The sequence below is a fragment of the Micropterus salmoides genome, unplaced genomic scaffold (assembly GCF_014851395.1).
Source record: "Micropterus salmoides isolate LMB-PRFRI ecotype aquatic unplaced genomic scaffold, ASM1485139v1 Ms_hic_scaffold_4, whole genome shotgun sequence".
In the NCBI taxonomy this organism is placed as follows: domain Eukaryota; kingdom Metazoa; phylum Chordata; class Actinopteri; order Centrarchiformes; family Centrarchidae; genus Micropterus; species Micropterus salmoides.
The window spans coordinates 7,448,311-7,464,688 of NW_024043372.1; the positions used below are offsets into that span (position 1 = coordinate 7,448,311).

A 16,378-nucleotide genomic window follows, 5' to 3' on the forward strand; every position below is an offset into this window, starting at 1 on the left:
GAGGTGATTGTATATGAGCATCATGTCCTTTGTTTTTGTGTTTATTTTTCCGGTCTGTTTTATATTTGCTCAGCGGGTAGGGGTAGATACAGTTCATGTGTTTATGTGTGTGTGTTATCTACAGTCAAACTGTCTGGCAGCATTCTCATGGACAATAGCTAATTACACATCTTCACTACCTTCACCACAATAATGACAGCAATCAGACGCCTTCCGGATTCCGTGCCTATGTAGATGTGTCATGCGCGCGCACACACACAATTACAAAATACGTAATTCTGTAAAGATTCTATGAGCATTTGCTGCCACCTCAATGGTTACAGAGTTATAAACACAAGAAAAGTGTTTTTGGGTGTTGGGTGACATGGATTGAACATGGGAAATTATGTCAGTAGTATACATGTACATGTTGTCAGCAAGTGCAGATTAAAACTAAATGCCATTTCTATATATTATTATTAGTCTGTCTTCAGTATTTTACAATTTCCCAGTCCTGTCTGTGGCTCCCAGCCCCAAGCCTATTTGTTGCTGAATACTGTTGTTTTTAACAAACATTGCTCAAACAGGAGTAAATAGTTTATTTGTTGTTGAATATATTTAGCTGAACATTTGATGCGCAAGGGAGTTTTTACAGCAACAGGATTGTGTATGTGGGATTCTGTCAAAATAAACTACAGTAAAGTAATAAACTTCATTGTGTAAAGTAGCATGTCACCCAGTGGAAGTGTAGGCCTAGATCATTAATGTGTTTTTAATTTTGTTTTTGGACAACAGTGGAGGAATCCATCAGGCTTTGGATACACGGACAATACTTGTTAGTAGGAGCAATATATTGTTGGTTTGGTCTTTTCATGGGATTTGTTTCCAGTAAGAAAAATATAGAATATCACCAGACTCCTCCACTCTACTACCAAACTTCAAATCTGTGGAAAGACAGTTAAAGGTATTTTCATTACTCTTTTCAGTTAGGTTTAGGACACTAAAAGTACTTTGCTTAGGTCAGACAAAGGTTGCATTCCTGATTAAAAGAAAAGGAAAAGAAAACAAAGAAACTTAAGTGCTCAAACAGAAACTAACATTCACACACATCCATACACCGATGGAACATGTCTTGACACTTTTGAGATGGAGCCTTGAGGAACCGGGGATTGAACCGCTGATCTTCTGATTAGTGGCCCCTAAAATTGTTGTTCTGTTGAGGTTAGTCTTATGTGATCTGTCTATGGTATCCAGTTGAGCCACAAGAAATTATGGCAAATTTATAGAAGCTGAGAGGTGACAATTTACTGGTCATCATTGGGAAAACTTGTATTTTAGATCCAGTTAAAATGTGAATTAAAAAGTAAGACAAGCCATGGGAAATTTAGTGATTGATAACACGTATAAATTGATACATTTTCTGACAAAATAATCTCTCTATTTAGAATCAGAGGATTGTAGTGCTGGTTGTTTGCCAATCTTTCTGTATTGCAGCTGTGAATGACCAGATGCTTCTGTCTTTATCTGAATTCTTCTGCAGCATTTGTATTCTGATGCCTACCTGGTGGTTCGCTCAATAGTTGGTTGATTATAATGGTGTGTCGGCTTAAATGCCTTATTCAACAAAATAAAATAGACTGAGTGCATTACGCCGTTCAATCAACTCCTTTCAATGGCATCTTGTGTTTTCTTTTATGTACTCGAATAAGCCTTGCTGTGTATTGGTGCTCTTTTTTCAGCAGCAGCCTGCTTCACTTTGAATACAGACGTTGGTACCTGGCAGATGCCCAGCACAAACACAGCACACTCCTGTAGTTCCAGCCCATTCAAATGTATAATGCACATTAAAATATCATAAATCGACAGCATTATTATGTTAATATTTACTATTGTGTACCGTGCTTTTACCTTCTGGACATACATTTGTTGTTGCAGCCTTGCAAACACATAGTTGTTTGGAGCTTTTCATTAAGTGTTTTCTATTTTCACAATATAAAGCTTTTTTATATCTTCTGAGAAATTTTAAAACTAGTCCAAGTCGTAATTTGCTCTTAGATGAAACACACTTTGAGATTCTCCAAGTTTAGGGAAATATTGCTGCTGTTTCTCTAAAATTTTAGAGAAAGTTGTTACTCTGTAGTTCTTCCAGCTAAAAATGCACTTTTGGGTTCATAAACTTAAAAATTGACCTTTGAACAAACCACAAACCATGGTTTCCAGAATCATGAATGTTTTAACAAGATCCTTCTGTGGAACTAAACTGAAAAACCCATTCATGGTCTTTACACAGTCAGTTTTAGAGTAATGAAAGTCGACAGTAGAATGTTACTCATAGTAAGCTTCAGAATAGTTGTAACAATTGACAAACTGCGTGGGTGAGTGGAGGTGTAAGGTTTTCATTGATTTAACATGGGATACAAAAATAGGGAGAAATTTATTCCAGCTGTAGTTAATAACCATGAAATAGAAATATAAACAATTGACACTGGATTGTCACTTGTAACATTGGTCTTAATATTGATTAGAAAATAATAACCACAGGAAAATAGACAAATCGAGGGAATCTGAAAGACTGAAAATGCCTTGAAGAAACAAACATATTACATTGGCTTTAACATCTAGAGGTTCATCAAGGGTTCTTCTAAAACCCTAAAGCGCAACAATTACCTCAGAGTACCTCAGTCAAAGAAAACAAACAACCCCTAAAGCATCTGAAGTTCATACACTTTAAAAACATTTTCTAAAGTATGCCAAAAGGATTCCTGGTCTTTTTAGAAAATCCCAAGCTTTTCTGTTACATTCACAAATTGGTTACATCTGCTGCATTAGTAGGCAAGCCAATTTCGACAAACTGACAGTTTTCTTACAAGTAGTTTAATAATATTGTACAAGCCATTTTTGTTAATGTTGCACCACATTTTGCTGCATGTAATGACTGTAACTTTCCCACCCAAACCCCTGTATGTTGTCAGGACCCATCCAGCAAGGGTTGGGTTTGGGCCTTTTTGTTGCATACAGCTTTGGGCTAGATTAATGTTTTGACTTTTTTTTTTATGTAATTTTTTTAATGTAATTTTTATATATAATGGCCTGAGCCTGAAGCACCACGGTTCAATTCTGTATCATTACATCAGTTTTAGAAAACATTCTGACCCCAATCCCCAAGTACTCTAAGGTTGAGAACCTCAGCCACAAACTCATAAATTTTTAGCACCCTTATTTTGAAGAGTCTAGTACAGCTTCAATGAATAAATTGTGGTCATTACACACTGCCCGTCCAATTTCATGTTCCCATAAACACAAGCACAGACACACACACTAATCTAGAATGGCACTGTCTTACTCTCACAGCAGTTTGTGCTGTGAGAGGGTGTGTGTGTGTGTGTGTGTGTGTGTGTGTGTGTGTATGTATGTCACATCCAATATAATGAGGTGAAACTTTGATCGTGGTGCAGGTCCGCCCACACATTCACATCCCTGTCACATACAGAAAAATCACTTCAGAGTCTGTATGCGCATGTATACATGAATCTACCTTGTACTTGTATGTGTTTATGTGTGCAGCCTGTGGGCGTCTTTTGTGTTCTGTTTTGTGTCTGTATGATAAATGCTTGTATGTGAAGTGATGTGAATATAAAATACATCACAAGCTGTTTGTGTGCATATAAGCAACATGTATAAAACATGTATAATTTGTTTGTGTGTGATTGTGTTGTGTGTGCTTTTATACTTGCATTTGTTTAGCTTTTATTATGTAATATGCATTTTTTGTGCATATAAATGTGTTTGAGCAAAGAGTGTATGTGTGTGTATCTGAAAAACAATGCAATAAAATGTTTGTCTGATGTGTGTGTCAGCCTAGAAGAGTCCACAGTCCTCATAGATAATGTAAGGTCACCACAGCTGCAAATAGCACAGCATTGCCCTCTGGCAAAGTGTGTGTTTGTGAAAAAGAAAGACGGATACAGAGAAAAAGATATTGTGTGTTTGAATGTGCTTGTGTAATTATGTGATATCGCCCTGAGTATCTCTCAGAGCATGCTCATTTGTGTCTCTTGTGTTTTGTTTGTGTTAAATTGTGTGTGTGTATTGTTGTAGACGGCCTCGAGCTCCGTCTCTCTCTCTGTCTGTCTGGCCCATTGCCTGTGCAGTAGGCTTCTGGTGACCTTGAGGCAAAATGTGAAATAACTTGATGCATATGCATGTCAGTGTTTCTACTGTGTGCACTTGTGAGTTAATATACTTGGTGGTAACTTTATTGGCAAAATGTACAGTGGTCCTAAAGTACGAAACAACACATGACCTACTGTCTTTCCTTACTTTTCCTCCATATACCCTAAAAAATCCAAACAGATCATCCAATTATAAAATATTTTATTAAATAGTAGTCATAGTGATATGACTGTGAACATGGCAAATCACCTTGCATTGTAGTGGCAACCAACATGGTAGTTATAAAAGGTAACCAATACTTTGGAATTTACCCTAATGAATGAGGAGAACCAAGAGACACTTCTGAAGTGGTGTGGAGTACTGTGCTTCATGTTTGGTAGGTGTACTACACCAACTCCTACCTTTTGAACATTGTGAGTTCGCTCTGTAGTTATATTTTCATCCTCAGTTTTGCAATGCAAATACTCTCTCTTGTTTTTTCTGAAGCAGACACAAACAATAGAATTAAAAAATATATAATTTTTTTTATTTTTTCGCCTAAATTAAAACCTGCTTTCACTTGGTGGTAAATTATTTGTTTGTTGTTTGTTACATTTTGCTTTCTAGATTTTAACCTAGACATCTAGATATATTTTGACCTGAGAATCAACAAGTCCCCAGCTACAGTAGCTAAAGACTGATCTACCAAGGTGCGGAGCCTGGCTTCTAAATCACTGAGCCTCGCCTCTATGTCTACAAATAAACTACACTTATTACACGTACCATTACCGCTAAAGGAGGCAGAGGAGTAACTGAACATCTGACACACCGAGCAGGAGAAAGTAGGAGAGAGAGAGGTAGAAGGAGAAGCCATCGCTAACGGCTAAGCTAAAGTACTGTAGCGTCAGCTACCAAAACTTTTGAACAACTATGAGATTGAACAGCAGTCACTAAAAGATGGAAAGAACTGTGAGTGCTTAGGCAAAACTACTGTAAGAATAATTGTTTAGCGGACATTTTGCTGCTGTAATCTAACAAATGTAACTGGTATTTAGGGAGAGCAGCACAACACCAACACACAAGCACTGGAAACGGAAATGAGTCGACACGCTTACCGCAGTACGTCAGCAACCTGGAAAGCTCATCTGTTCATCGGTTCCCCACCAGAACAGATTAAGTATTTTGTATGATGGGAAGAACTCGCCTACTAGTACGTCAGCCTATAGTTAAATTTCGGTACATTGGATGATCAAAATCTGAGCCTCATCCTCAATAGAAAGTAAAAGACCACCCCAGCCACAGCCTGTTCACGCTGAAAAATGAACATTAAAGTTCCCCATGTCCCCCTGCTGCCCTGCCTCAACTCTCTGTGATTTACGGAGTTTGCTGATGGACAGAAAGTGTTACTTGTTGCTAAAGTAACCGCTAACTGGGGCTAACTAGCTGCTGTTATATAATTAGCTCAGTTAGCCTAGTGGTCATAGCTGACTCAGCCCGGACTGGGAGCTCGGGGGACCTGGGGAGTGTATTGTGTTTAACATTACACCTCTAACGTTACTCAAGTACTGGAGGATTTCAGTATCCGTCTGTATCTGTAGCTAGTTAGCTCAGTTAGCACTGCTAGCTGTCCTATTAACTGAGTCAGCCCCGGGGTGCCAAGAGTCAAACCTGGCAAGAAAACCACCTGAGTACTGTATTTCCTGTTGTCAAACTGGCCTCTGTCGGTCTCGGAGGCCATGTTGGGTCCCGATCCGGTTGCAGTGTTCACTCACAGAGAGCTGAACGAGTCTGCAATCAATATTTGCAACAAGCCCCACCATGTCTGTGTTTTTACGCAGTAGCAAATAGCATATTAATGGGAAAATCAAATTAAAAAATTTATATTAAAATCTTTAAAATGTTATAAGAACAAAATTCACTTCTTTGTTGTTTGAATGAATCATTAGTCAACATTGTATATCATTAATAAAGTATTGTTATTTTTCTCTTTTAAACCAATAAACCAATAACTTAGAAACAAAATAGTCTTAAAAACCAACATGAAAATTAATCGTGATAAGATTGTGATCCATCCATCCCCCAACCCTAGCATAAAGGGAACTACAACTTAATATTGTTATACAACCCTGTGTTATAAAATAAATCTACCTTTTATCTTGTAACAGCCTGCACCAAGGACAAGGAGTTATTGTGTGCTTATACTGTATATGTTGTGTTTCTGTGTATGTGCGTGTAAAGGTTTGGTGAAAGCCTGAGGGAGTTCTGCAAGATACTACAGCAGTGTCTGTTAGTATTCCCTTCATGCATGCATGCACATACACGGACAAGAGATACACTCACACGGGCCTAGCAGGTGTTTCTGTATAAAGCTGTTTTAAATCTGACAGATGGATTTTTTTTTCTCTTCTACAAGCCCTTAAAACAACCAGAAGATACTGCACCTGTAGTTTGTACTTCAACATCTATAGGTATGTGTGTGATTAGGTGTTTTTCAGAAGATACATTCTTTGTTCAGTAGCAAATGTTTCAGGCATCTTGTTTTTTTCTCTAATTCTCTTAATGACATGTATTTATTTATTTGCAGTGGAGATGCCAGAGTTTACTTGGGGTAGTACAGGAATAAGTTTCTGTGGCACAGTGCCATAAGCTGATAATTATTTTGTCACTCACTTTTTTAACCACTCACTCAGGAAACAGTGAGTGAGCACTAAGCTGGCAAGTACAGCATTAGGAATCATATACTGTATTATTGTTTTCTATATGAGTAATGTACCAGTTCAAGGTTAGACAATCACGGGATGCTTATGGCTAAAATTTGAGGATAATATCAGAAACAGCCTCTCTTATTCTTGTGGGTAAAAAATATATAATCAAGGAGCCATGACCTCGAGGTATAAAAGCAACTGGAAATGTGAAGACACAGTAGCTCCTCCAGTTCTTATTCCTGGCAGTGCTGTTATCGATGTTTTCCAGCTAGTAGCCAGAGGAAAGACCCCAATGCCCAGTCTTGAAAAACTCGTTGAAATACATTATATTTATTTTAACTGATGCTTTTATCCAAGGGGACTTACAACAAGTGCATTCAACCTTGTGGATACAAAATGTACCAGAATCACGGAATTACATTAGCTTCATCTAAAATGCCAAACTGCTTGAAGTGCTACAAAAACTCCACAATCAGCAACTGAGCTTTAGGAGCAGAACTCGTAGATGGGAAATTCTGTCACTAAAGGTGCAACTTTTTGCAGGCATTTCTTATAGTCCTGCGTGTGTTGCTTTTTTCCCCTCTAGATATTAGCTGTGTAATTTCTCTGTTATTCTGCCTATGCTTTTTTCAGTAAGTTTTCTGAGTTTTGTTAAGTTTACTGTTAACTATTTTTTCATCCACCTGCATCTGTGCCCTTGGGTTTTATCTGCTAGTCCATTTAAGCTTAGTTAACACTACATGATTTTAAGCCCGATTTGCCTGTCGGTGAGCTTGGCCAGTAGTTATGTGTGAACTACTTACGACGCATCAAAATGGCTCCCCGACACATCGGCCAGATATCTAATATCTGGAAGAGTCGGCCGACTCGACATCCACATCCAGCCAATGAGAGCAGGCAGCTGGCAGAGCAGGCAGCTTCTTTTTCTCTGCAAAACACTTTTTACTCACCTCCAGTTCTCACTGTAGCTCAGAAAATCCCTGTTACCTGCGTGTGCTAATCCATTCTTTCACCCATATTTTTTGTCTTTATAATTGCTATCTTTATAATAACAAACAACAGCTGTTTCACGTGTAGGTTCCCATCATTTCCGTTTCACATTTTGTGTGTTTTCTTGACAAAGCGTGGTTTGGAGACCAGCCGTTGGGTGACACATCCGTTGTCAGCTCGTGTAGTGTGTGACCCACTGCCACCGATCAGTCATGTAGTATGAATGCCACAATGACTTCAAGACTCCCGTCACAAGACAACAAGTTGTGTAGTCTGAACAGCACAGCGATCGGCCGACGCTGAAAGTCGTGTAGTCTGCACGAGACTTAAGAGTGCAGCATGCAACTAATCTGTAAGAAATTATTCTCTTGTGGCCGCCAGTGTTGTGCAAAAAACATTTGTCTCCACTTACAACAAAGCTAATCTAAGAGAAGGTTCCCTGTTGAGTTGTAGACCTCTAGTAGCTCTATGGAGCTGTTTTTCTCTGTGTTGGCTCCCCATTTTGTTTGTCTTGTACATCTGCACTGTCCTACCAATGGTGTCACTCTATACCACTGATCAACCACCATGATATGCTGTAAGAGAGGCAGGGAAGAAGAAGACTGCACGCTAATAAACATGGATGTAAACAGTGATGGTTAAAAATACTTTACAAAACAGCTTTGTAAATGTTTTATGAGGAAGGAAATGCACATTTGTTACACCTCAAGGAAACACAATGCATTTTTGTAACACTAAATGTTTGTTTACAAGAAACCTCCGCTGGACACTATTAAGTAATAAGTAATGCACAAGCTATGGAAACGTTGCTAGGCAACCTTAAATTATAAACTAGAATGTTTTTTCACAAAAAAAGCACACAAATATGTCACTGTAGATGTGGACGAGGCCTGAGGATTCATACTGCTGGAGGAAAAACCTTGTGACTAACAGTTACAAGACACAACAGCACACAATTAAAAGATACAACCTGCACATTTTATGTCTAGAATTTAAAATATACAATTATGATCTGGAAATACTTCAAAAACCTTCAGCTATGTCCTCAATTACTGTCTGTTTCAAAAACAAAAAAAGTTCAAAGCATGCATTTTGTCACTACTGACAATACTGAGTGTTGCTGATACTGTGATGAATATGAACTTTGAACAGTTTTGTACTAAAATTAGTTAGATCTTTATGATGACATCCCTCATTTAGTCTGTCAACCCACCTTGAACGTTCTTAAGTCATTACTGTCTCCGCTTGAAAAGATGCTCACACTGTAAGCATTATGCCAGCGCTTCTTCTGCAGGTGGAAAATCTGGCCCGACATCTCGTCTATAACTCAACCTGTTCAGTAAGCTGACAGCGCCAGTAGTCATTAGCCTAATCACATTCAAATTATTCACCAGGAGACACTAATTTATCAGGCAGAGTAGGAGAACCGAGAGAAAAGATACTGGAAAGAGACCTTAAAAAGAAAATGCGTCAGAGTGAAGCTGATTTGTAGGTCCATTCAAAAAGACTATTAGTGCTAACAGATCATGTGTTATGCTTCCAAACACCTGCTGTGACAAATGTGTTTGCAGTGTGCTGATACCTCAGCCACCAAGGAACTGGCATGAGAAATTTGTGGGTTTGGAGAACTAGGGCTAGGATTCATACCGCTGGAGGAAAAAAGTTGTGACTAAAACTAGTTTGTCTTACATCCAGTCACAGAGACGGCCAAAAGTTCCTTAAAGCGTTCTTTATACCCCACTGTGTGTCTGCAAGTTACTGTTTATATAACAGTGCATGTAGGACAGGTATTTGTATCCACATATTTAAGTCTATTTTGTGTCTTTTGTGTGTCTATGAACATGTAAATCCATTTGGGTATTCATCACTCTCAGCTGCTAGAGGCCATGCATGTTAGTGTGTGTGTGTGTGTGTGTGTGTGTGTGTGTGTGTGTGTGTGTGTGTGATGAGCAGCCTCTGGGGTCCATTATGCCTGTGACAGCCCTATAGCAGGAAGCAGCCAGCCAGATAACTTATGAAAGCGGTTTCAAGCTAAATTGAATCCACAACCTATGAATTATTAAACTCATTACACCTCTGTGAAGACTGCTAAACTACAAAACACAACAACAATGGCCTCCTTTCCACTGTCACTGCTGGGAAGTGAACTGATTTCTAAGCATTACCAGTGGGAAAGCTGCATATTTCAAAGGTGTTTGGAAATTTGTGAGGGAAAACACTTTATATATTGGGAAGACAGGACGATTTTCTACCATACAACTACTTGTTGTACGGTAGAAAAATAGTAGTAGCTTTTGTTTTATATTTACATTGTCTTCATGTGAGGGAGAACATGATAAAGAATATGGAAATCATATAGCATTGCTTCCCAGATATGTGTCCTATGACAAACCTGTGTCGGCCATGATTTGTTTTATATATATATATTAAGAAAAAAACATTGGCAGTGAACACTTGCTGCCATCAAACACAAGGTGTGCAGAAGGAAAAAAGTGGGCTGGGAAGTTTGTGGTTAGGTAGGATAGATGTACAAACATGAACAGGTTCTTTGCTAAAACTCCATTGTTTCTAGCCAGCCGGCTAACCCAATGTAAATTAACTGAGCTGATTTTTATAGCTGCACTGCATCAATATTTTATATCAACAATGGATCAAATGACTATGTGTAATGTGTAAAGTGCCCCATAGTGTCCCTCAGCTCAGGGGGCATTTTAATGTCAACTCGTCATTTGGTTTTCTGTTTTGGATTAAATGAATGTTTATGTTTCTCCATTTTCTTTATTAACAATATGTCAATGCTGTTTCTGTTGGTTATTCTGCTGCCCACAAATGACCAAATCAATTAATGCTGTAAGTTACATAGATTTCCTTGTGGAAATTTTAAAGTTCAGTGTGTCGCAATAATCTCTATTCCGAAACAGCTTGTCTAGCTCATAAACGTTTTTTTTTCATTTATCGAACTTAAGTAGAGAACATAAGAAAACTGCCTTATGTTGGGTTATGCATTGTATAACAGCCAGTCTGAAAGACAGAATGCCAGGGTCACAACAATAATCAATGCATCCAACAGCCCATAGGCTCATGGAACATGGGGAGAAAAATGATTGTCTACATGTGATAACATAAGAAATTATGAATTAAAAAGCTCTGAAAGCAGAGTTGTCAAAGAAGCTCAAAGATTCAGAGCATGAAAAAAATGGCACCAATTCTTGTCCAGCTTTGACAAAAGCCTCAACAGTGAAAGATTTATCTGTTGCAATGTTTAGGATCGGAGCTTTTGTCAGTATAGAAATTTTAAAACCACCAGTTAAGCTTGGTGACAGTATTGTGAAATATGTCCAACATACAGGAGCTTGAGTGAATAGCTAAAAAACAAAGTAACTATTGCAGTGAATTTGCTACAGTGAAATTGAGACTTAAAGGCAGACTTGCAAAGAATGTGAATGCCATTTAAAGAGGAATTAAACTTAGAACATAAAGGATTTTGCAGGACACTGCATTTTAAAATCCTTTTCAACTGCTTAACTCTGTTGATGATAGTAAGCTGGTTTTAATGCTTCTTCAGGTGCTGAAAAGCAAAATGCATATTTATTCTGCAAGTTTAACAGCGACATTTATGTTTAAGATGTGGTGTAATTGCCCTTGATTATAATGCAACTTAATGACACTTCTGGAGTAGGATATGAAAGTAGTTGAGAATTGCCTTATGAATTGTTAAACTCACCCCACCCTTGTGATGGAGCAGAGGTTGTAAAGTAGGACACATCCTCTCCCCTTAGAGCTACAACAACAGCCGCAGCTCCAGCTGCTGTCAAACTGAGTTAAAGAATGTGCGTTAGCAAAATACTTAATACCCTACATACATTATGGATGAGACCTTAAAATATGTACAAATAAATCTGAAAAGTGCTTAAGAATAAATGTTCATGACTCTTTAATAACTAAAATTATTAACTCTCAGAAATAAAAATGTCCAATGTTCAATAGCATTGTGTCACATGACCTTCAAGTGGACATTAAATTCAGTTTATGTAAAATAAAATATATAATATAAAAATGAAATTATTATACATGACAACTATCATCCCGCACTCTATTTCTATGCACCTTCCTCCGTCCTTCTCCAAACTAAGTACATAGGGCAGTCCTGGAAGAAAGAAAGAAAGAAACAATTGAAAATTATTGTCTGCAGGTGGCTTGTGTGTCAAAATACCTGAAGCTCTTACATGCCTTATAGGTCCACACCTGCAGAACTAAAACTGCAGCCCTGCTATTGGATTCCATTTTCTCAGCCTGGTTTCAAGTGATTCACATCCATGACATTATGTTCAAAAAGATTTTATGTTATTGTCAACAACATGCTAACCCGTATCAGCTGTAGGAAAGGAAAGTAATACCATCATAAAATATTCAATAAGACATGCATTATATTACTACATTGCTGTTTTCTATAATGATTTATTTTGTCCCCTGCATCACAGCCTCTGTTTTTTCTTTTCCTTTTGACCTTCCTGTCTGCCTCTCCAAAGTGCCTTTTATTGGTTGATGTATTTACTGGCTGGCTGACTGATTGGTTGGATGGCAATTTAGCATTGGAGTTAGAAAGTGATCAGGACCATGGGATCCAGCCCATGCAGTTAATTCAGCAGTTAAGAAGAGCAGTTTTAAAAAGACATCAGCGGAAATCTCAGCAGAACTGTTACTGATAATAACTTATCAAATATTAAAATCCCCACACCTCACATCTCTGCCAAAAAGTCTCTGCTAGAGACTGTAAAGCAGGACATCTGCTCCCCCCATAACAAACCATATAACAATGATGGCCTCTGCTTCACTGTGCAAGCCGGGAGGAGACTAACTTCATCAGCACTTCACAAATGGCCTCACTGTGAATTTACCAACTTTACTGTGCATTTACTAATGCATCAAACTATTGAAAGGTAGTTACAGTGACTAGCTGTGAGGGAGCCGCCTGTTTATGACAAGTGGGAATGATTCTGAATGTGTCAGAACAACCAGCAAGGAGACTGAACATTTTGTTCATTCATTTCAACAAAGTGTAACATCACAGTCTTGCCATGTCTTCATTGTCCCTAGAGTCAGAGTCATGGTCGGAGCCACTGTAAATCAACATGGTACTACATTCCCTATCATCAAACTGGCCACAGTGGTCCACAGATCATGTGCTAGCAATGTGAACAAACACTAACACTCCCCCAGTACTCTGAGCTCTGATTTAACAAATAGGATCACTAACTAGGGTAAGGGTTAAGGTTAGAGTATCTGTACACTTTGAGAACCACAATTTTTTCAATGTTTTGAAATGCAGTCATATATACTATTTATTTTTAATGCTACAAGGACAAACAAGGACAGGTTTTTAATTTAAAAAAATAAAGTTTATTGATACATCTAAGTCTTCATTGTGTGTTTCTGTTCTTTCTAGATGACGGGCCATATGGAAAAACAAAGGACATCTCTGGACCAGAACAGACCATGGCCTCGAGAAGACACAGTATACCAGGTACATACAACTTCTATCAATATCTATCTATCTATCTATCTTCATTACTGTCTGTAATGCTTTGAAAACTGCTGTAATGATCTCTTGTCAAAATTTGTCTCAAAGAAATATACCTAAAGCAGAATTTGACGACGACAGCAATTCGCTTAATTAGAGGAATCTGCAAAAACACCTTCCCACTGTGCACATTGCATCATCTTCACTCTAGGTCACTATCAGATTATAATATACTTTGTGCATGAATGGCATGGGGACCTGATGACTGCAGAGACAGTGTCCAAAACAACAAGGTCCCAGGTTGTCTGTAAATAGATGTGCTTGCCCTGAAAGTGTCCCTCATTGCAAACTGTTCCACAAAACCTCTTTATTCTAATACTTACTGCCAAAATGTACACAGATTTACAATAATTTACTGTCTCGTAAGGCAACCCCGTTCCATCTCCGTCCTAAAAACAATCTATCTTAAATGGTGACCTGATGGTGACCTGATGCTGTAACAGTAACCACAAAATAAAGCCCTAACTAAAACCATTTTCAACGGTCTTGCCCATTCACTCTCATCCAGTACAACCACCTTTCTCTTGTTGTACAATCCATCCTGCTCTACTGCTCCTCCTTTTTCTTCAACATGTTCGCTGACACAAACGAGGTCAAACTCACACAAATAACCAACACTGCTGCCAGCATTATAGGTCTCCCCACATCCAACCTCTCAGAGCTCAATTGTAAGGCCTTCACACACATTGCAGATACAATAGCACAGAATACCACACACCAACTTAATCATCACTTCACTGAACTGCCCTCTGGGTACAGGTACAGATAGCTGAGGTGCAGAAAACAAGGGTGTAGAATTTGGTAGGCACACGTCCCTCCCAATGTCCAGCGACTATCCAGCTAATTAGTGAGAGTTGTTATACATTCATGCCAATAAAGCTGAAAATAAACCAAAAGGTGGAATAGTTGATTGTGAGCTACGCAAGATTATTAAGGCCAAAAAATAATAGTCATCTGAGATTTTGAGAATTCAGAAGTCATAATAGAGTAAGTTACTTCAAGTCATACGTGCATGTTTTAGTATTTCCTGGAAGTCTACAGTTATTTAGAATTTAAAAAAGTTTAGACTGCAGTGTATCGGCTGTGAGCTGCACTTTACTGGTGGTGATAAAGGTAACAACTATGTGCTTTTATGGTGAGATTTATACCTGAGCAGTGTTTTCAGTTCTGTTCCCTTTTCCAACTCCAATGAAGAGCAGCGCACTTTTCTTTTCCAGTACAGTCCCAAACGGTCTCAAGGGGATACTTCAGTATCAGCAGAACAATAATGTAGGCTAATGTACAGCAGAGTAGGCCCATACCTTAAAAAAAAGGTATTATGACATTATTCTGAAAATGTCAGAGAACACAGATATGTATGATAGATTTTGAATGTAGAGAAAGTTTTGAACATGAGCAGAACACTTGAAACAAAGGAGCTATTGAAGTCCAGGGGGTTATAAATTAAGCACACTTAAGAGGAGGGAAGACTAAATCATGCCTACATGTGTGCTGACACAGCGGGGATGATATTACATGAGAAAAGTTTACAGTATACAGGATAATACACACTAGCACGTACCTTGAGATCCTCGGGAAGAGGTCTGTTGTCTGTTCCAGAGTCTCAACTGAAAACTAAAAGGGGACAGAGCGTTTGCTGTCAGGGCCCCGAGGCTCTGGAACAGCCTGCCCGAGGAAATCAGGTCGGCTGAGTCAGTGAACTCTTTTAAGTCCCTTCTTAAAACATACTTTTATAGGAGAGCCTTTCCTGATCTTCTTTGACTTTATTTTATCCCTTTTATTTTATTCAATTTTACTTATTTTATATTTATCTTAAATGTGTATTTTAGTCTTTTCAATGTTTTCTTGCTTTTATCATTTATTGTTTTTGTATTATTGTCTTTACACTTGTTAAAGCTCTTTGTAACTTGTTTTTGAAAAGTGCTCTACAAATAATAATTATTATTATATTATAAAAGCAATACAGAATGTCTGAGAGCCCTGCATTATATTAAATTATATTTTTTTATTTAGAATTTTCACCCACCACCTGCATTTTATGTTTCCCTTTACATAAATAAAGATACAATACAATTTCCCACCATAAACTAATGCAGAAAAGACTTTGGTACAGAAAAGTTCACCAGAATGCAGGTTTTTCAGACCCCCTTCTTGAAATGCGTCCCCTCCAATGTTGAAAACCTACGCCAATGGCAGAAAAGCTCACTTTGGTACCCACAGCCATAGCAGCCTTAAACAGGTTCGCTAGGGGTGACTCCCTGCTGCATTCTGTCAAAAACAGGAAATTTATCACATTAAGAGAGCAAGATTATCACACCATTGTTTTATTGTGACTGTGAACTTAAAAAGCAAAAACAAAAGTATTATTTAAGCAGATATTCAGTTAGTTCATAATTAGTGAGCCTTTAATGCCAACCATGTCAAGCACACAAGCAGAAACCTAGCTAAAAGTACAACCTTAAAATCCTATGAAGCTGCTCACAAACAAGCTTTGTCTGTTTCCTTGTTGCTATTATTTCAGTACAACTTCATAAGCATGTATCTCAGCGTTTGTGTGTGTGTGTGTGTGAGAGAGAGAGAGAGAGATAACATTTGCACTTTTCCCATTTGCCTGATCATCATTAGATGTAAAAAATAAATAAATAAATAAAAAAAACTTTCCTTAGTTCACTGTATACATAAAAGAAATCATTTAAATTTCCTTCTGTGTGTAAAATATTCTGTTGTGTATTCCCTGAGCAAGTGGTAGATAAAACTATCAATGCCATCACAGTCAGTTCTGCCTCTGTGGTGGGGAAAATTTATTTTGTAATGTATTCAGTTCAGAAGATGTTCACTGCATCAAACTATTTTGTGAAAGCTTTGGTGCTTTTATGCAAATATGAACAGTCCAAGGACTAATGAATTAGTGCCCGTCTGCAGATAATACAGTATGTGTGTGTTCTGTGTGAATATGTGTGTGTTGTAATAC

At 38.1% G+C, this 16,378-nt stretch overlaps 1 protein-coding gene across 2 annotated transcripts in view; it reads left to right on the top strand.

Annotated features, from left to right (window-relative positions):
• grip2b (glutamate receptor interacting protein 2b) overlaps positions 1-16,378 on the top strand; it is a 330,218-nt gene that overhangs the window by 258,771 nt on the left and 55,069 nt on the right. For both annotated transcript variants that reach the window (XM_038696366.1, XM_038696367.1), the window contains exon 2: positions 13,273-13,350. In XM_038696366.1, the coding sequence (XP_038552294.1) occupies positions 13,273-13,350 (78 nt within the window). The remainder of the gene's footprint in view (positions 1-13,272; positions 13,351-16,378) is intronic.